A 20,408-nucleotide genomic window follows, 5' to 3' on the forward strand; every position below is an offset into this window, starting at 1 on the left:
AGACCACCAAAATGAACACCCCTGCCCCTGCCCATAGGAAAGCCTTTAAACTCATTACCCTGACTGCTCTGTTTCTCAGCCATGATATTTTCAGTAAAACATGAGAAATAAAATAAAGAAAAAAATAAAAAATACTACAGTAATTCGACCCAAAATGAATAATAGATACAGACTGCAATGTAATTTAAGAATTATTTCAGATTGCAGCACCAAAATCACTGGTAGTAATGACAGAGCAATGCACAGTACTGTAAACCCATGTGTCAATAAACCATATCACGAATGTAGTGCACATGTGTCAATAAACCATATCACGAATGCAGTGCAACAGTACCCCCTTGTGGACATAATACGGAATCACCAGAAGAACACGCAGCACTCTCGGCGATCTGCTTGAGCTGATCCAGGCGATCCAGAATAGTCACGGCACCAATGTAACAGACCCGTCCAAAGACCAGAAGGAGACCAGGGGTTCAGCTGCTCGGTTTATTGTCTGCATTCATGAAAACAAATACACACAAGACCAGGGCATCCGTCACTCGACTGCAACTACTCCAGCGTGGGGCGATCTAGCTGGCTTACAATTCAGAGTAACAAAATGGCAGACATACAGCGAGCATACTGAAGTTTCATTAAGTTAAGGGAACAATCATACATCTTACACAGTTCACAACAACGTACCTGCATTCATGAAAACAAATACACACAAGACCAGGGCATCCGTCACTCGACTGCAACTACTGCAATATGATTAAAAGAAGAAATACGGAATCAGGACCTTGGTTTCACACCATGCTGCACATCATAGCAGGGTACAAAGCATGTGAACACAGAAACACGACAGCTCGATTTATAACAAGTTTACATCGAGTTGAAACATTACTTTTTCAGAGAATCATTTAATACTGCTTATCTACATTCATATTCAGGAAAGGACTCGTAGTCACAGCGCATCCATTCAATAAAATAGAATGTTTTACCCGGAGCGCTACTTAACACTGCTTACCTCCAGCGTGGGGCGATCTAGCTGGAGGTACGGAGGGCGCAAGCACCCAAGAGGCACGAACGCGAAAAGCAGTCGTGAAGGCCCATGGTCAACTAAGATGAATGCGGTACAACATGCAAAATAATTCCAAAAACCAATAACATTGTGAAAACAGAAAACAGATTTTGTGAGGATTCACTTAATACAAAAAAAGAGTATATTTTAACTCCGTTACAAGAGCCTATGTTATAACCCTACTGTCACCAGAGCCTCTTAGAACCTTATGTCACCAGAGCCTGTTATAACCTTGCTGTCACCAGATTCTGTTATAACCCTACTGTCACCAGAGCCTATGTTATAACTCTACTGTCACCAGAGTATATGTTATAACCCTACTGTCACCAGAGCCTATGTTATAACCCTACTGTCACCAGAGTATATGTTATAACCCTAGTCACCAGAGCCTATGTTATAACCCTACTGTCACCAAAATTGTAATGGCTATGTCTTAATATGTTATATAAGGCTCTCGGTAATGTCATAATAATGTTGTTATTATGTAGTTGAGTATTTTCAGCAAATGTTATAGCCTATGTTATAACCCTACTGTCACCAGAGCCTATGTTATACTGTCACCAGAGCCCATGTTATAACCCTACTGTCACCAGAGCCTATGTTATAACCTTACTGTCACCAGAGCCTATGTTATAACCCTACTGTCACCAGAGCCTATGTTATAACCCTACTGTCACCAGAGCCTATGTTATAACCCTACTGTCACCAGAGCCTCTTAGAACCTTATTGTCACCAGAGCCTATGTTATAACTCTACTATCACCAGATTCTGTTATAACCTTACTGTCGCTAGAGACTATGTTATAACCCTACTGTCACCAGAGTATATGTTATAACCCTACTGTCACCAGAGCCTATGTTATAACCCTACTATCACCAGAGCCTATGTTATAACCCTACTGTCACCAGAGCCTATGTTATAACCCTACTCTCACCGAAATTGTAATGGCCATGTCTTCATCTGCTACTTAGGACTGTCAGTAATGACAGCAAAGTTGTTATGTTGTGGTTGAGTATTTTCAGCAAATAGTGAATAGGCCCGCCGGCGACCCCATTTGCAGTAAGAGATTATGGACACAGGGACGTGAGGGCTAAAGAGTCACCTATATAAGAAATAAAAATGGAAGAATGGAAGCTCTTTGATGTGCAGATCACATTTCCCTTTAATCCTGCATTTGTCAGTAGTCTCTCAGATCTATTCGCTATTTACTCAACGTAGTGAACTACATCATGATAACCTGGCTATGACGCTACTGAGCCTTAAATAGTAGATCAGTGGGAGGTGATGTGTAGTGAAATGTCTCCTGTTGTTTTGACATGTCACACACCCGGTGCCAAAATGGTGAGAGAGAGAGAGAGAGAGAGAGAGAGAGACAGAGAGAGAGAGATATTTTAATCTGATAATATCAAAAGTATTATTGTTCGAGTGCACTTCACATTTGAAATCAGTGGGAGGTGATGTGTAGTGAAATGTCGGTAACACTTTATTTTAGGGATACATCTATAAGCACTAATACATACAATGTTAATGCCTGCATAAGTAACTTGTAAGGCATGAACTAAGCAAAAGCTAAGGCCTACTAGGTCCTTACTAAGGTTAAATTGGTAATAAATCCCTTATCGTGCATGAACAAGACATTTGCGAATACATGCCAAAACAAATGTTTGATTTTGCTTTGTACATGCCTTACAAGTTACTTATACAGGAACATTGCATGTATTAGTGCTAATAGATGTATCCCTAAAATAAAGTGTTACCGAAATATCTCCTGTTGTTTTGACATGTCACACACACGGTGCCAAAGTGGTGAGGGGGGGTAGATCTGGGGCAGAGAGGGGTGTGTGTGGAGAGAGAGAGAGAGAGAGAGAAAGAGAGAGAGAGAGAGAAAGAGAGAGAGAGAGAGAGAGAGAGATTTTAATCTGATAATATCTGTAGTGGCAACTCCTTCTGATAATGTATGCCACCTGAGGAGCGGGTGAATAAGCAACGAGTCTGACGCGACAAATCTTCCGACACAGGATGCTTAAGTTTAAAAAGTTTACTTACAAATAAAACATACAAAACAAAAGAATTCACTGTCTGTCTCTTAAAGGGCAATTCCGGCCAGTTTGGATTCATATCCCATCTTGGGTGGACCCAGGGAAAAGGATGACAGGGGAAACCGCGAGAAATTTTCATGCGTGCTGCGCAAAGTTGTTCAATTGCGCTGTTTTCGGTTAAACCCTGGCCCGTCGGGCAGGTATTTGACCTGTTTTAAAGCTCCTAGCGTGCATTAAAACCTTTTGAACGATTTGGCCGTGGTGTGTGGGTCCATACAAGTCGATCTAGTGGTTCACAGTTCCATGGTAGCACAGGTACGATACAACAGGAGTTTTCAAAATTGGCGCACCTACCTCTCTCAGCTTCCGCCTTCCAACTACGTCCGCAAAATGGTTTGCCAAAGTGATACTTCATAGTAATCCATTTTATTTTTGTCCACCAAAGACGAGCCACAAGATTCACTTCTCTGTCACTGAACGCAGTTTAGTGACGTCACTGTGTCACATGACTCCTGGAAGGAATAAATCTGTATCTGTAACAAATTCTGGTTCGAAAAAGATAACCATGGCCACCAAACTCTTCAATTTAACCACCCCAACGGAGGATCCATCTCAAAATATCAAACAGTATATTACGACAGCGCCTCTCTCTCTATAATAACTGGATGAGCGAATTGCGTTCCTTCCAGGAGTCATGTGACACCGTGACATCACTAAACTGCGTTCAGTGACAGAGAAGTGAATCTGCGCGACAATAACAACACAGGACATGGGAACGTGTGAATATGTTTCTTGTGGCTCGTCTTTGGTGGACAAAAATAAAATGGATTACTATGAAGTATCACATTGGCAAACCATTTTGCGGACGTAGTTGGAAGGCGGAAGCTGAGAGAGGTAGGTGCGCCAATTTTGAAAACTCCTGTTGTATCGTACCTGTGCTACCTAATGGAACTGTGAACCACTAGATCGACTTGTATGGACCCACACACCACGGCCAAATCGTTCAAAAGGTTTTAATGCACGCTAGGAGCTTTAAAACAGGTCAAATACCTGCCCGACGGGCCAGGGTTTAACCGAAAACAGCGCAATTGAACAACTTTGCGCAGCACGCATGAAAATTTCTCGCGGTTTCCCCTTTCATCCTTTTCCCTGGGTCCACCCAAGATGGGATATGAATCCAAACTGGCCGGAATTGCCCTTTAAGTGGTGAAGCTTAACTGGTCGGTGGTTCTTTCTTGTTCTAAATGTCCATGTGCCGTGCGCTGACGTGCGCTGACGGTCAGAAAACTGTATCACCACCACCCGACCTTCTGAATGACAAATGACGCATGTCACGCTTTATATACTGCTGCGTCTCGTGCACATTACACATTAGTGACGAAACATTCTCTTATCCAAATAATGAATTAAATAACATCTCTTCCTTAATGAAATTACACATGGTGTATCAAAATAATATTCTTAGAAAATAACAATTCTATATATATATATGTAAATAATAATTCTTAATTCCAAAATGAAATGCTTCCTCAATATGGCTCTTACATTTCCGGCCCCTAATTGTTAACGCTATGGGCGGAACAATTACCAAACTTTAAATTACAAAAGAGCCATCAAATATGAAATATGAGCTTAATCTTAAGTGTTTTTTAATCATGAACTTAAACATGAAATTCAAAGAATCAACTCAGTCCAGTATAAGAGTCCTTGAAGTCTTCAGGTCGCCTTTAGTAATAAACAAAGCTTACTCACTGGTCTGTCGAGCTGACTAGTCTTCGTCTGCACAACAGCTCGCCTTACCACACCTTTCGCATCAGGCAAGGTCTTGATGACCCGGCCCATTAGCCAGGAGTTGCGCGGCGCAGTGTCGTCCACTATCAAGACGACATCTCCCTCTTGGAAGTTCCTCTTGGGTCTTGACCACCGTTGCCGATTCTGGAGGGTTGGTAGGTACTCTTTGACCCACCTGGTCCAAAACAGGTCTGCAATATATTGCACCTGTCGCCACCGCCGTCGAGCATACTGGTCGTCCCGGGAGAAGATTCCAGGAGGAATGCTGGGTTGTGCTCTCAGAAGAAGTAAGTGGTTCGGTGTCAAGACGTCGAGATCACTGGGGTCGTCCGATGCCAGGGTGAGAGGCCTGTTGTTCATGATAGACTCCACCTCACACATGACGGTAAGTAGACTCTCTTCGTCCAGTGACTGTTGTCTGACAATGGAGTTCAGGATCTTGCGTACTGTGCGTATCTGTCTTTCCCACACACCTCGGTGATGGGAGGCTGCAGGGGCGTTGAAGATCCAATTGACTCTTTTCTCCATCATTGCATCAGCAATTCGACTTTGGTTCAAGTCTTGGAGAGCTTCACGTAGCTCTCTCTCAGCAGCTACGAGATTGGTCCCATTGTCTGACCGCATGATCTTGGCTTGACCTCTTCTGCATGTAAAGCGGCGGAGCGCATTAACGCAAGAGTCTGTGTCCAGACTATAGGCAATCTCGATGTGGACAGCCCTTGTGGTGAGGCAGGTAAAGAGTACGCCGTACCTCTTCACATGGCTTCGTCCCCTCTTGACCTCAAAAGGCCCGAAAAAATCCACTCCTACGTTCGTAAACGGAGGCTGATCTGGTGTGATTCGATCCAATGGCAGATCTGCCATTTTCTGCTCTCCTGGTCTACTTTTGCGCCTTCTGCAGACAGTGCATTTGTAGATTATGCGCCTGATTGCTGAACTCACTTGAGGTATCCAATACCTGGTGCGCAGCTTGACCAGCATGTAGTTACGTCCGCAATGTCCAATTTCCTCATGGACGTTCCGCAGGATGAGAGTAGCGATCGTGGATTTCTTGTGGAGAATTGCGGGATGCTTTGTCTCTTCTGGCATTGACAGCTTGGAGAGACGTCCACCAACTCGCACGATGCCATCTTTCAGGAAGGGATCCAATTGGTATATTGGACTACTCTTTCTCACATGTCCACTTGTTCGTAGAGCTACAATTTCTTTTGGGTAAGTTAGTTGCTGACTAACCCTTATCAGCTCGTTCTCAGCCTCTTCCAGATCTTCTATGGTGAGCGACGCAGGCTGAAGTGTCAGCTTAAACTTTCTCATGTGCTCATTAGCCAGCTGCTCTTGTTGGTTTGGCTGGCTCTCTGACTGTTTGATTTTGTCCATGAAAATCTTTCTCTCTGTTCGTAGGTGCAGCAGCAACTGCTTCAGCTTTGAAAGCCACGCCACTGCCCTTCTCAGCCTTGTCCAATCAGAGTAGTACTCTATGAGCTTACTGAGAGCCATCACCTTCTCCTGTCCCTCCTCTTCAACCTTCACAGCACAGGACTTGACCTCAGGGTCATCTTGGGGCTGGTCTTTCACGAAAGGCAAGTTAGGCCACTCTTCCTGAGGCCTCAGGAGGAAACTTGGGCCTTGCAACCAAGTCTTGCTTTCAATGAAATTCTTCACTTTCATTCCCCTTGACACCTGGTCTGCAGGGTTGTCTTCGGACTTTACATAATGCCACTGGGATGGAAGGCTGTGCTCTCTGATCACTGTGACCCTGTTTGCGACAAACGTCTTGAAGCGACTGTGGTCATTCGCAATGTATCTCAAAACTGTGGTGCTGTCGGTCCAAAAGATGGAATCTTGGAGTGGCACCTGCAGTTCGCGTCGCAACATCTGGTCCATCTTCACAGCCACCACTGCTGCCGTCAGTTCCAGCCGTGGGATTGTGACACGTTTCAAAGGGGCTACCCTTGCTTTTCCCATCAAAAGAGTGCAACACCTCTCCCCAGCCTGGTTTGACATGAGCAGGTAGGTAGCGGTGCCGTAGCCAGTCTCTGATGCGTCAGCAAAATGGTGTAATTGTGCTGACTGCACAGGTCCAAAGGCTGCTGGCTTCACACATCTTCTCACTGTGAATCCTTCCAACAGATTCATCTCTGTCAACCATTCTTGCCATCTGCGTACATGACAGTCCTTGATTTCTTGATCCCAGCCACACTTTTCTTCACACAGGGACCTTAGGATTTGCTTCGCGGGCAGGATAACTGGCGCCAAGAATCCTAGGGGGTCGTACAATGCGCTGACTACAGACAGAATCCCACGCCTTGTCATAGGCCGGTCGGGAACGTTCAGTTCGAACTTGAAACTGTCTGAGATGGTGCACCATTGGATGCCCAAGGCGCGCTCCATGGGAGGAATGTTGTGGCTTAAGTACAAGTCTTTCGTACCAGTTGCACGATCTTCTTCGGGGATGGTCGACAGAACAGCCTGACTGGAACTGACCCACTTCGTCAACTGAAAGCCACCCAAGGCGCACAGTGCTCTCAGGTCCTTCACGAGCTGAATGGCTTGAGCATCCGTGGGGACTGACTTCAAGCAGTCATCTACGTAAAAGTTGCAGAGAACTGTGTCAGCTGCTTCTGGGCTTGTTGTTCCTCGGTTGTCCTCGGCCGTTTTCCTCAAGGCGTAAGATGAGCAACTGGGTGAAGACGTAGCACCGAAAAGGTGAACGGTCATTCTGAATTCTTCCAGGTCTTCACTCAGGTTGCCCTCCGGCCACCACAGGAAACGTAGAAGATCTGCATCCTCTTCAGGCACTTTAACCTGATAGAACATGGCTTTGACATCTGCCATCAATGCCACGGGTTCTTGACGGAATCTGACTAGAACGCCAATCAGTGTATTGGTAAGATTCGGGCCTTGCAGCAACTGCTCGTTAAGAGACACTCCTCTGTGCGTTGCTGTACAATCAAACACTACACGGATCTTGTTCTTCTTGGGGTGGTACACCCCGTGGTGGGGAATGTACCACACCCTGCCATCATCACGCTGCAGCTGCTCCTTGGGGACCTTGACAGCATATCCACAGTCAATGACATCCTTCATGAACGTCTTGTAGTCCTCATGGAAGCTTGCGTGTCTTTTCAACTTCTTTTTCAGGCTGTTGGCGCGCTGTTCTGCAATACAGCGATTGTTTGGCATTTTGATGGCCTCGTCTTTCAATGGCAGGCTCACACAGTAATGCCCATCCACCAGTCTAGCAGAGCTGCTCACCAGAGACATGAACTTGTGGTCTTCCTGTGACATTTCTTCTTTCTCTTCACAGTCACGCTCTGGGAAGTCTGCGTCGTACTGTTGCCTCAGCAACTGTTCTATTTCCACTACTGACAGACGATTGACTGTGTGGCTCTCATCAGTCTCACTCTCCATCTTCAGACTTCGTAGCGATCCATATAACGTCCATCCTAAGGCACTTCACACCGCGTACGGACCGTCTCCTTCACTATGAATCACCTGCCGTGGCTCCATAGCCTTCGGGACGTTGGTGCCTATGAGCAGGCCGACCTCAGCGTTGATCTGAGGCAAAGACACGTCTTTCAGGTAAGGCCAACACGCAATGTCTTCCTGCTTAGGTATGTTCTCTTCATGCACTGGAATGAAGTCATGGGTGAATACCCTGGGCAGGTCTATGTAAACATCTTCCTCCACACCACACACTTCCAAGTCTGACAGGGCAACCGTGTTCAGGACTTTGCTGTCATCTGCCCTGCTACAGCCCATGGTGTTGAGACGGATTTGCGTTCGTCTGCCCTTGAGCTTCAGCTTTCGTTGCAGGTCCTCAGTGCAAAAGCATGCGGTGCTGCCAGGGTCCATAAATGCATACGTTGTAACGTATCTATCACTCTTCTTCGATTTGACCTTGACAGGCAGAACGGCTAATGCACATTTCCTTCCGGCCCCAATATAGGCACAAGCTTCATCAGACATGCATGTACTGGAGATTTCCTCACTCTCAGAGCTGTCTTCTTTCTTTCTTTCTTTCAGTAGGCGTGCTGTCTCTATTTTTCTGGTCAGCTGGTGCACTGTTTTCTTTCCTTTCCATGTGCAACAGGTCTGGATGTCTTAGTGAGCAGATTTGACACTTTGCTTTCTTTTTGCACTCTTTGCTGAGGTGTCCTGGGAACAGACATCCGAAGCACAGACCTTTGGACTTAAGAAAATCCAATCTTTTCTGGAGTGGTTGATCTCTAATTTTTATGCACTCGGCTAGAGTGTGATTGTTTTGGCAGTAGACGCAAGGCTTCTGCAAAGCTACATTGGCTTTCTTCACTGTCACATTTTGTTCTTTTACTTCTTGTGGAGCTTCAACGCCTGTAGCAAAACTGCTATTTCCCTTTGGACTACTTTTCTTGAATTGGAAATCCTTTTTGTTCTTTCCTTCCTTTGTTGCATGAGGCTCTGACACACTTCCGAATAGGGGGTTTGTGACGATCTTCGCCTGGCGATCAATGAAGTCAACCAGGGCTGAGAATCTTGCACGTCCTTTTCCCTTCTCTTCAATTTCAAAAGCAATTACTCTCCACCTCTCACGCATTTTATAAGGAAGCTTAGACAGGACAGCTCGCATATTAGTGGGGTTGTCCATTTCTTCCATGAACTCCAAGTCTCCCATTGTGTTCTTACAGCCCGTCAGGAATAGCGCGTAAGCATTGAGTGCTTTGCCATCTTCTTGCTTGATGCTAGGCCAATTCAATGCTTTCTCCATGTAAGCGTTAGCTATCTTTAGCTCATTGCCGTAGTGTTTCTTCAGTAGCCTTCTGGCTTCCTTGTAGCCCTTTTCAGCAGGCATATGCTCACAGCTACGGACTAGCTCCTGCGCTTCCCCACTGGTGTACTGCTCCAAGTAGTAGAACACATCTTCGTAGGTGTCAGCTTTGCTCTCAACAGCGTGTTCAAATGACCTTATGAACGACTTGTAAGTGAGCGGGTCACCTTTAAACACCGGAACATCTTTACGTGGTAAGCTTGACAGGTTATGCTGCTTAACGAGCATCTCTGTGATGACACTTTGTCTCTGTAGCACCTGATGGAGGTCTTTGTCATCATTCATTTGTCTTGTAGCTTGTCTTTGGTTGCTACCAACTTGCTGGTGTACACCAAGACCAGAGCTCTGTGCTACTCTTCCGACTGAATGTGGTAGACTATAATCTTTTTCCTCCTCCTTCTTCACTTTGTGTCTAGACGATGCTCTGGAGACATAGCTGTTCATCCCATCTTCATATGACTGCAACACTTTCAATTTCGCAGTTGACTCTGCAAGCTTTCTTTCCATTTCCAACTTCTCTTTTCTAGCCTTTAGCCTCGCTTCTTCAAGCTCCAAGGCTTGCATTTCCTCCATTGCAGCTGCTCTTTCTAAAAGCGCTGCATGTTCTGCTTGCTCTTTGGCACGCACAGTTGACATTGAGCTCCCTGAGGATCTTCTTGAAACATTTGAGGCTGCGCCATCTTTTACTTTGCGTCTGCAATCTTGTAAATTGACTTGTGAAATGCTATCACTGGCATTTATGTCATCTTGCAGTGAAACCTCTGAATGTGTTTCTGGCCCATGTTCTATTTTTTGTCGCTGGCGACTGACCCAGTCCAAAGATTTCTCCATATATTCATTTACTGCAGTTACTTTGTTACTGAACCATTCCTGATCAGTTTTCCTTGTTTCCTCATCCAGTAAAGGAATTATGGCGTCATTAATGTCTTCTATTTCTTTATGCATGAAGCACACATCACTTTGCAAAAGATCCTGTATTCTGTATACATCTCCATTATTTTGTATGAGCTCATCTATTTCGTTCATTTTAGTTGTGAGCTTGCTGAATTTTCCTTTCCTAGTTCCAATCAGTCTATGCAGCTTATCCTGCAATGCCTTTTCAGTGGGCTTGGGTGCCCTCTTGGCGCCATCATCGGCGGGCATTTGGTCATTCTCTAACTTGTCAGCCATCTTAATTAATTAGTGCACAATTCACAAACAAATGTCCAAACAGTCGAACTTTTTCAACATCAAATGCTTATGTCTTTCAAATTCTTCAGAGTGCAGTAATTATCTTAGCAGTAGATGGGTTTAAACATCCGTGAATGAACGAGCACGAGACATCACGTTCTTACTGCATGACTTCAGCTCGCTAGAGCAAGTGACTCAGCATTTAGCAATGGCAGCTAAGCTAGGTAGCATCAGCAGGCTAACACAGGCAATTTCAATGGACGGATTAGCCTTAGCCACAGCTCACCTCTCCAAACTTTTCCTCTCAACTTTCTCTCTCCTTCCAACGGCTCCGTTCGGAATCCCTCTTCCAATGAAGCCTTTCTGCTGCTCCAGTTAACTTCTCTGTCCTTCTTTCGAAGTCCTCTGACCCTCTGTGGACGTTTTCTTGGCTTCCAGGCGAAATGTTTGACTTTCAGGCGAAGTTTTCTGACTTTATGTAGTGGCAACTCCTTCTGATAATGTATGCCACCTGAGGAGCGGGTGAATAAGCAACGAGTCTGACGCGACAAATCTTCCGACACAGGATCCTTAAGTTTAAAAAGTTTACTTACAAATAAAACATACAACAAAAGAATTCACTGTCTGTCTCTTAAGTGGTAAAGCTTAACTGGTCGGTGGTTCTTTCTTGTTCTAAATGTCCATGTGCCGTGCGCTGACGTGCGCTGACGGTCAGAAAACTGTATCACCACCACCCGACCTTCTGAATGACAAATGACGCATGTCACGCTTTATATACTGCTGCGTCTCGTGCACATTACACATTAGTGACGAAACATTCTCTTATCCAAATAATGAATTAAATAACATCTCTTCCTTAATGAAATTACACATGGTGTATCAAAATAATATTCTTAGAAAATAACAATTCTACTGTATATATGTAAATAATTATTCTTAATTCCAAAATTAAATGCTTTTCTCCAATATGGCTCTTACAATATCAAAAGTATTATTGTTCGAGTGCACTTCACATTTGAAAATAACCTTCAATAACATGTTGACAATGGCAAGAAAAACACACACACACACACACACACACACACACACACACACACACACACACACACACACACACACACACACACACACACACACACACACACACACAGCCGCATCTACATTAAAGATCGCCTCTCGACGTTATTTCATTAATATTACCGTGTTCCCCAATGTTATTGAGTGTGTTAGGCGTTGGTCCCGTTTAAAAAAACGCTGTGGTTATTTTGTTTCAAGCTGGTGTTTAGGGCCGGAAAAATGGCTTGTTCAGAAACGACAGGGTTTTCCGGCTTTCAGGGCTTACCCTCATGAATATGCGTGACGCGATAAGTAGGTGTCTCTGATTGGCTCCCTCTCATGAATATGCGTGACGTGATAATGAGGTCTCTCTGATTGGCTGCCTCCCATGAATGAATGAACCCGCCTCCCCCGCTCGCGCTATGTACAACTTTGGGGAGCTACAAGCTGTTAGCTAGCTTAGCCTACCGGTACTTGGGTCCGTCTGCTGGAAAACATTGTTTTTGGAACTAAAATCTCAACATGTCTTCAGAGATACAGCCGTATATATATGATCCTGAGTCAGAGGACGATGGAGAGGTGGAGGAGGAACCGATTCCTCATCGTTTGACTATGAACGTTTCGGAATGGTAATCTCAATGTTTATTACTATTCTTGTCGTGTTATTACAACAAGTATGCTTAGCGTTTTAACAATCGCTTTCAACTATGCTTTCTAATAATAATAATAAACAATGTTGTGACCAAGGTCTGATTCTGTAAGCGTTTGGTCTTTGTAATCTTTTAGTATGTTGATGTTACTACAACCAGAAAGGGTCTTCCTGCTTAATTCCTCCTCTAAAGTAGTGTGCTTGTCTTCAGATAACAGTTCACCAACACAGAATGATCATTCGGTAATATTACACCAATATGAAGACAGAAATTGTCTAATACCATTCATGTTTGTTAGGTGTTCATGCGACAATTGTGAAAGAATGCCACTGGAGGAAGAGAACGTTTGCTGCCGTGAGATTCCCCAGGTACGATAGACTTTTCATCTCTTGCTCAAAATCTTGTGTGTACAACCGTGTTGGGCAGTAATGCATTTCAAAAGTTACGAACTACTACAATGCATCACTTTTTGCTGTAATGCGGTAATGTAAGGCATTACAGGGCAAAAAGCTGTAACATTTACTACTTAGTTACAATGCTATTAACTCAAGTTGCAATGCATTACAATGACCTGGATTGTGGTGGGTCAGAAAGAAGCTATTCCTGAACCTGGTAGTTTTAGTCTGCATGCTGCCCAAGTAGTAATCAGTAATGCATTCGTTTTTGAGTAACTTGCCCAACACTGGTGAGCAATATGCATCATACTCAGATGCTTATGTTATGCAGAATACATGTTTGAAGTATAAATGAAAAAGACATAAACTGTTTATTTCCAACACAAGAGGTAACTTGTCTTAGTAAGCAAGCAGATCCATGTACTTCCGTTATGATCAGCAAACGGTTGGCTCAAAAGGGTTTCAGTGTTTTTCAGTAACATCACTGTCTCTCATTGGGTGGAGTGGAGTAAATGGTGTAACAACTATGTTATGCCATGTGCTAGTGTTATAGGTACCAAAAACATATCTATATATATTTTTTTAAACTTTGGACACCTCTGCACTTGTGTGATGATGGGTAGCCTTTGTCGTTGATAAATGATACACATTCATGTTCAACTTTTTAGGTAATGACAAGACTGACCGATACCATCACCCCTGTTGCCTGCATGAGCCAACACCCTGGACTAGAACCTGTGTGCCTAAATATATATGCACTGCAGAAAGCCCTCAATGACTTCCGGACAGACCACGGAAGCCTGCGAGTGAGAGGCTACCAAAGGTACTCGTTCTGTAAATCTTCAAAGTTAAAACGGTGTGCACAGGCATGCTGTAGTTGTACTATACTCACTGCACTATTTAAGTGGCAGTAAAAGCAGTCACTTCTATTGTAAAACACACCATAAACTACACATCACTACATATCACTACAATTTTTGTTTATCATTACTCATTGTTCCAGACTGAAAGTCATACATATCTGTGCACAGTGATTTATGAAAAAGAAATAACACCGGGGGCTCCTGTAAGAAATCGAGCAATTTATTTACAAATGTTACATATAATTAAAAAAAATGCAAAGGCACAACATTGACAAACAGTGTATACAACAATCTTTGTCTTCCAGACGATGCCGGCATCTGGCCTACAGATGCTTCGTCAGTTGGTGCTGGGGCTGGCTGGGGAGAAAAGTCCGCGTTGTCATCCCGGCATGTGTCGTTCGGCGCATCAGGCAGGAGTTTCCGGACACGGAGGGCCAGTATGTAGGCTTCAGGGCTGCCCTTGATTGAAGCGGGATCTGTAGGATTCTACAGCTTCTGCCAGTGGAGGGTGGTGGAATGCTGAGGACAGGGGATTCGGAACAGGAATCTTTTCCAGCTCCTCCAAGTACGGCTTAGGGTTTGGGATGACCTCCTCGAACAACAGACTCATCATCTTGTGCACGTAACCTGGGAAATATTGTTCAGTGTAAATATGTATATCCTTTAAAAAAATATTTTGTTACAAATGTAACTTTTCAGTGAAAAGATTAAAACAATTGTGAAATCTTACGGTATGTTGCTTTTGTCTTCACTGGCTTCACAGAGTATCCTCCCTTTTTGGCCTTGGGGTAGTGGATGCTGTATCTCAAGGTTCCTTTTGTGGTTCTTGCCTGGGTCCGCCCTGCATTTTCATTGAAGTGAAGTGCTGCCAGATAGTGTCTGTAAATCAAATTTAAGAAGCATATGGTTAGTGGCCCTGTGACCTCAATTGGGCATAACCATAGCAAAACAATGCTTTGCGAGTAGGAAAACACATTTCTTTTTGGAAGATTTAGACATTGCTATTCGTGTCACTGGCACTACTGCAAACATGTTGAAAAGGCTGGCATTTACAAACATATAGTACCTGCACAGCATTCCGATGAAAGGAAAGACCACATTCTTGGGTGTGAACCGCAACATCAGGCTGTGAAATGCTTCCAGAGTTGACGTTTGGTACCGGGAGCTTAGTTTCTCCACATCATTGAGAACCCTCTTGTTAACAAGAATCTTCTCCATCCTCTGTATGGCTTTGGTACCTGAAAAGATAAAGCGTAATGTAAATATCTCTTCAAAAGGCATTGTCACAACATGCGGCGAGTTCATAATAAAAGTATAACAATAAGTACCTGGTTTAAACCACTTCTTGCGGTCTGTGCTATTGCGGTCAGGGTGGAGGCATTTCGGGAAGATGGGGTTGTCGTGCTCGTGTTTGTTTTGCATATGGTTCATCACAGATTTCCACTTGGCAAGTTTTTCTGGCCCAGAGGAGGAGGATGTTGCACACCAGTACACGTGGTTGCTGATCCCTCGTTGCCACTTCTTCACCACCTCACAGTCTTTCTCTTTAGCTGCTTTTGCCACCTTCTTGGACAGACCTGAGAGTCACAAAAGGTATTAGTGTACTTCACACTTGTCATCGGGGGCAGATTAAGAAATTATGGCCCCCTGGGCCAGACACCGTCTTGGCCCCCATACCCCCACAAAAAAACATATCTTGACCCTGCTAATCAGACATGCTAAGAAAACTACACACAGTGCTCACAGCTAGCAGGTAATGGGAGACTATGATACACCCCAGTCCCCCATGCTATAGAGTTCGGGTGCTATAGAACTTTAAACGTATGTAGTGTGTGCGCAGAGGGACAGCAACACATTTTTGCCAGAGGGTGCTGTGGATGGGTAGACAATTTGTGTAGGGGGGTGTGGGTGAAAATGTTTTTAGATGCAATTACCTGCATTCTTATAAATTTCAGGGCAAGGAATGGCAACCCGACTCACTCCCTCATATTTGGGATGTTGAGATGACAAAATGAGTGTCACATGGCCACACACGTGATGCTATGCTGAGATTACTATAAGCCCAAAAGCGCAACTTTAAATGCCGAATCCACCTAACGGTAAGTATGCCTACACAGAAGTCATTTTTTGTAGCAACCACAATCAATGGTAGCATCTCATGAACTCAAATAATTGGAAAGATAACTATTGCTACGGTGGTTTGGGTCGAGGCCATGGGGCCAAGTTGGCATAGCCTCTTAGGGACTTGGCCCTCCGGAACTGGCTTGGCCTAGGGACTATACCAGGACCAGTATGGCAAATGTGGTTTTGAAGGCCGGTTTGGGGTGTTGGCCGCGGGGCCAAGTTGGCCTGCCCGTTTGGGGCCTCATAGGCCTGTTCACTAATCCACCCCTGCTCGTCATGGTCATACATATGAGAATCCTACGTGGAATTAAAAATGCACTTTGTAACCCATAAGGTACTGACCTTTCTCCAAATGCCACACATCATAATAATGTGTTATCTTGCGGTCTCTGAGGAACTTCTGGATCTGGGGGTGACGGTCTGTGACAATGTAGTCCACAGCCACACCCTTCGACTCCAACAGCTGCAGTCCTCTTGTGAGTCCCTCTTTCTCCATATTGTGGCTCCCACCGACTTCATTGCTCTGCGAACACATAGAAAGGAAGTATATATTGACTTAACACAAAGCTTATATATCTTGCCTAGGACGTAGTGTTGAGTTATAGAGAAAGAATTGTCAGTGAGAGTGAAAACAAAGCAGATAATGGGCAATGTGAATTGTGTAAAAATGTCTGTTCAGAATTGTGCCTCCTGGCCACAGTGACTGACAGTTTAGGCCCTTTCTCCTCTCTCTGGTCACTCTCACACCTCAACACTCAGCCCATCCCCCGTTGTTTGTGAGAGAGATGCTGCAACCCCCCCCTTCTACTGCTCCCCCTGCTACTGACTTACAGACCCTTTCACTGACCTACAGACCTGGTACTTTTCCATCATGCACCAAGCGTGTGGGTAGGCAGTGATTGGCCCAGCAACCAGACCTTCCGGCTCCAGAGGTAGGTCCTGGCCTACTGGGAACACCCCCTGGCTCGGCACCCTGCTGTGCGTTCTGGCCGGACAACCTGTGTAGCTTACTGTATTCCTGGACCAGCCCTATTATACAGTCCTTTACCGGGGGCTTACTTAGCTCCATTTTTTACAATGTCCATCATTCTATACACAAGTGCCCACTAACCTGTACTAGTTGAAGGTCAATGATGCTGTTGGTCTCCAGATTCATAAGACTGTAAGTTCCATACTTGGCACAGTGTCCTTCAAATAAAAAACAGGGCTGTTATTCAAATTTCATCACACATTTGGGTCCGTATTGCAACAGTTATACATGATGTGTGCAGATAGACAGATGGAAAGAACTAACCAGGTGAATCTGCCCTCATGTCCCCGCCAAGCTTGACTTTTTTGTGCCTCAGAGACTCCACTTCAGTGTCTTGAAGCTGGTGCCATGAGTGAATCACTGCCGGCTCAAGGAAACGGTTTGCATGCCTCCGGAATGCTGAGTAACTGATGTTTTGGAGGCGCATGGCTTGAAACATCTATAAATGAAAATATATATGTAATAAATAAAAGACTGAGGCAGCTAGTTTTGGTAAACCCTGCCACATGGGGTAATACAAGCTTTATTATTTCATTACGCAAGCAATGAGTTACTTATGAAAAAGTTATTCAAAAACTACACCAGAAAATCCATAAGGTGTTGAAATTAAAAAAAGTATACTTTACCTTTTGCACTTGATAGAATGATGATCCACTGAAATATACGGCTGCTGACAGTTGGATGTTGCCTACTGGTGTGCTCTTAATTAGTGGCTGGCTCTTCCATTGTCTGAAGAACTCACAGTGGTGGCAGATCTGGTCGATGGATAAAAATGTTCCTCGCCTGTATGTTTTCAACTCTGGTGACTTGCTGCACCTTGGACAGCGCTGGAAGAGTTCCATGATATTCTTTTCAAAAACTATGTATTTTTTGTCGGTGTGACCAGTTGTTGATGTTGAGAAGCTGTCACTATTACAGATAAGACGGAGAAAGAGAAGGGGAGAGAACATTAGTTTGACAATAAACTCTTCAATACAAATGTGTGTATTAATGTCTGATGAGAACATGCAGAAGCACTTACGAAAGCTGTGACGATTCTGTTAGCGTGGTCATCGACTGTGCAGCAGGGTCATATGTTGGATCGTGAGGATCAGGATCAGGTAATGAGAGGGTGTCAGTGACGTCAGCAGCAGCTGCAGCAGCGCTGGTGGTGGCCTCCTCCTCCTCCTCCTCTTCCTCCACCCGAGGTCTTTTAGATGGGCGATGTTGAACGGGCCTTATGGGTGTAGAGGATGGTGGGCCCCATGGTGCATCAGAAGTGCCTACTCCTTTGCTTTCACACTTCTTTGTGTCGATGTCGCAATCAAATTGGACTTCTACAGTCAACAAAATGTGTGTTACTGACAGAAGACACTACACACTTTCACATACTGCAATGCCATAACCTGGGTGTTGGGCAGTAATGCATTAAAAAAGTAATTAATTACTGCACTTTTTTGCTGTATTGCAGTAATGCAAGGCACTACAGGGGGGGGGGATCTGTAATAGTTACTTAGTTACAATATTAAATAACTGAAATTACAAATGCATTCCAATGACCTGTTTTTTAGGGGTATACAGTGTGGTGGGCCAGAAAGAAGCTATTCCTGAACCTGGAAGTTCTTAGTCTGCATGCTGCCAAAAACACCTCCGGGGTTGGAGGTGAAAAATGCATGCCTCATGAGATTGCTTCACACTGCAATAAATGACCAGATCTATATCTTGGCCTATTCTTTTTATGAGAGTAACTAAATTAATGTAAAAGTAGTGTAAATATAGCAATGGTGTAGTGTAAGGGATTTGGAAAAGACAGTAACATGTAATCCGTAATGCATTACAGCTTTTGAGTAACTTGCCTAACACTGGCCATAACATACAGAAAGGAGCAGTATAGTAGGGCCTATAGTAACTGCAAGTAGCTACACATTCTGGAATAGCATTTTGCTTCAATTCATAATGATCTGCCTCACAAGAAAGAAATGAAATATACAGAAACTGAAACAAAAATGTAATGTATAAACAACAAACCTTTGCTTCTCATGTGAGGGCCTAATGTACGCATTGACACCTGAGTAGTGCGCGTCGAACGGCGAGGTCGGTCTGTCTGAGTGGCAACATGGGTAAAAGGTGGCCTCAGTACTTGAGATGTGCTCTGTAGACAGAAAGAAAACGGGTCCCCAAAGCATTAGCATAACAAATGTGTCAATGACTGCAATTACACATAGGTGAGCTGTGGTGAATATTTTGGAACAGTTTTAGAAACACAGGTTTAGAAACTAGGTACACGTGTGCAGACATCCAAAGTTCCAAAAACTCATTTCAGGGAGATTATCGACCATTGACACCTCAGACAATCAGAACGGCATTCGTGTTAAAAGGCGTGTATATTAATGTGCTTTATATCGTCCAGTCTGCATAGAACATCTGCCTGCGATTTCTACTGGGACTTTTGCAGGGCGCACAAGTATTTATCTTTCTCTGTCCCGCATTGCCAATTGGAAAAACGTAGGCTACATAGTCTAAAACCAGGGATATTTTATCTGACTCGCGGGCAACGGGGAGTCGCTTTCAATGAACTTTATGGACACTTAGCAGGATGTCTGCGTGTGTTATTTGGAAATGACCCTTGAAATGAGCACAGCTGCGTCCATCTTCGAGTGCCTGCGCGACCATCCGTAATGGCGATCTGGAGACAGTGATTGTACTCTCGGTGCGCGGCAGCTAAAGCCAATCACCCGATAGTTCAAAAATACCTACACTAACCAAAGCTTTGCCACCATTTCGTGACTTCGAAACATAAACGAATGAGGAGTATAACGTTATACAACAGGTAAACGCAAATTGGGCGTGTTAGTAAGCAAGAAGCACTTTCAAAGCCAGGGCAAAGGGGCGAAACATAAACACAATCGTTTTGTTTACTCGTTTGAACACACTCCGGTGTACTGCGCGGATTAATCTGAGTTCAGTAGCTCAAAAAAGGGCTCAGTTGCATAAAACATTCTTTTTTGTTTTACTTAGCTTGGTCACTATCGTGCTGATACAGAACTGGAGCTAGACACACGCCAGTCAGTGGCTGTGGCTATGTAGCTCTAATTCTACCCATATCAGGCTGCCACAGAACGAAACAAGCATGTTGTTAGCCTATTGTAACAAAACACTGGATGCAAAACTTCATAATCCACGACTTACCGCTTGTGGGCTGGTGCCTGTTCTACGTGATGGTATTGACCCAGGTCGTAGAATCAGCCTTGTAGCGAAGCCACGGCTATATTCCCCCATGTTAGTGAAGTCGCTGTCCTGGAAATGTGTGGAACACAACACTAGCGTCTTGTTATATTTAGCTGGTTGTGATGTCCCATAGATGAACTCCAGCCATTTCTTCCGATCATCCTCCTTTTTGGGCAAGAAATGCATCGATGTCGATGCTTTAGTGCCACAAATTGC

At 44.3% G+C, this 20,408-nt stretch overlaps 3 protein-coding genes across 3 annotated transcripts in view; 2 read left to right on the forward strand and 1 right to left on the reverse strand.

Moving 5' to 3' along the window:
* Positions 1–20,408, forward strand: part of LOC134442011 (tumor protein p53-inducible protein 11-like) — a 73,187-nt gene that overhangs the window by 47,727 nt on the left and 5,052 nt on the right. The gene's annotated exons all lie outside the window — the stretch shown is intronic.
* Positions 12,087–14,275, forward strand: LOC134442005 (P2X purinoceptor 7-like; the record flags this gene model as incomplete). The annotated part of the gene is made up of 4 exons (XM_063192368.1): positions 12,087–12,552; positions 12,872–12,941; positions 13,637–13,791; positions 14,137–14,275. Coding segments are annotated over exons 1-4 (471 nt in total), but the record flags the coding sequence as incomplete, so codon positions are not given.
* The window catches only part of LOC134442004 (uncharacterized), a 6,730-nt gene continuing 357 nt past the window's right edge, over positions 14,036–20,408 (reverse strand). The window contains exons 1-11 of the mRNA XM_063192367.1: positions 20,154–20,408; positions 18,993–19,116; positions 18,007–18,301; positions 17,612–17,894; positions 17,250–17,424; positions 17,067–17,143; positions 16,298–16,478; positions 15,160–15,408; positions 14,898–15,069; positions 14,562–14,710; positions 14,036–14,458 (exon numbers count right to left, since the gene is read on the reverse strand). The exon at positions 20,154–20,408 is cut by the window's right edge and continues 357 nt beyond it. Of these exons, the coding sequence (XP_063048437.1) occupies positions 14,280–14,458; positions 14,562–14,710; positions 14,898–15,069; positions 15,160–15,408; positions 16,298–16,478; positions 17,067–17,143; positions 17,250–17,424; positions 17,612–17,894; positions 18,007–18,301; positions 18,993–19,116; positions 20,154–20,408 (2,139 nt within the window). The 3' untranslated portion in view covers positions 14,036–14,279. The remainder of the gene's footprint in view (positions 14,459–14,561; positions 14,711–14,897; positions 15,070–15,159; positions 15,409–16,297; positions 16,479–17,066; positions 17,144–17,249; positions 17,425–17,611; positions 17,895–18,006; positions 18,302–18,992; positions 19,117–20,153) is intronic.

The sequence above is a fragment of the Engraulis encrasicolus genome, unplaced genomic scaffold (assembly GCF_034702125.1).
Source record: "Engraulis encrasicolus isolate BLACKSEA-1 unplaced genomic scaffold, IST_EnEncr_1.0 scaffold_106_np1212, whole genome shotgun sequence".
Lineage (NCBI taxonomy): Eukaryota > Metazoa > Chordata > Actinopteri > Clupeiformes > Engraulidae > Engraulis > Engraulis encrasicolus.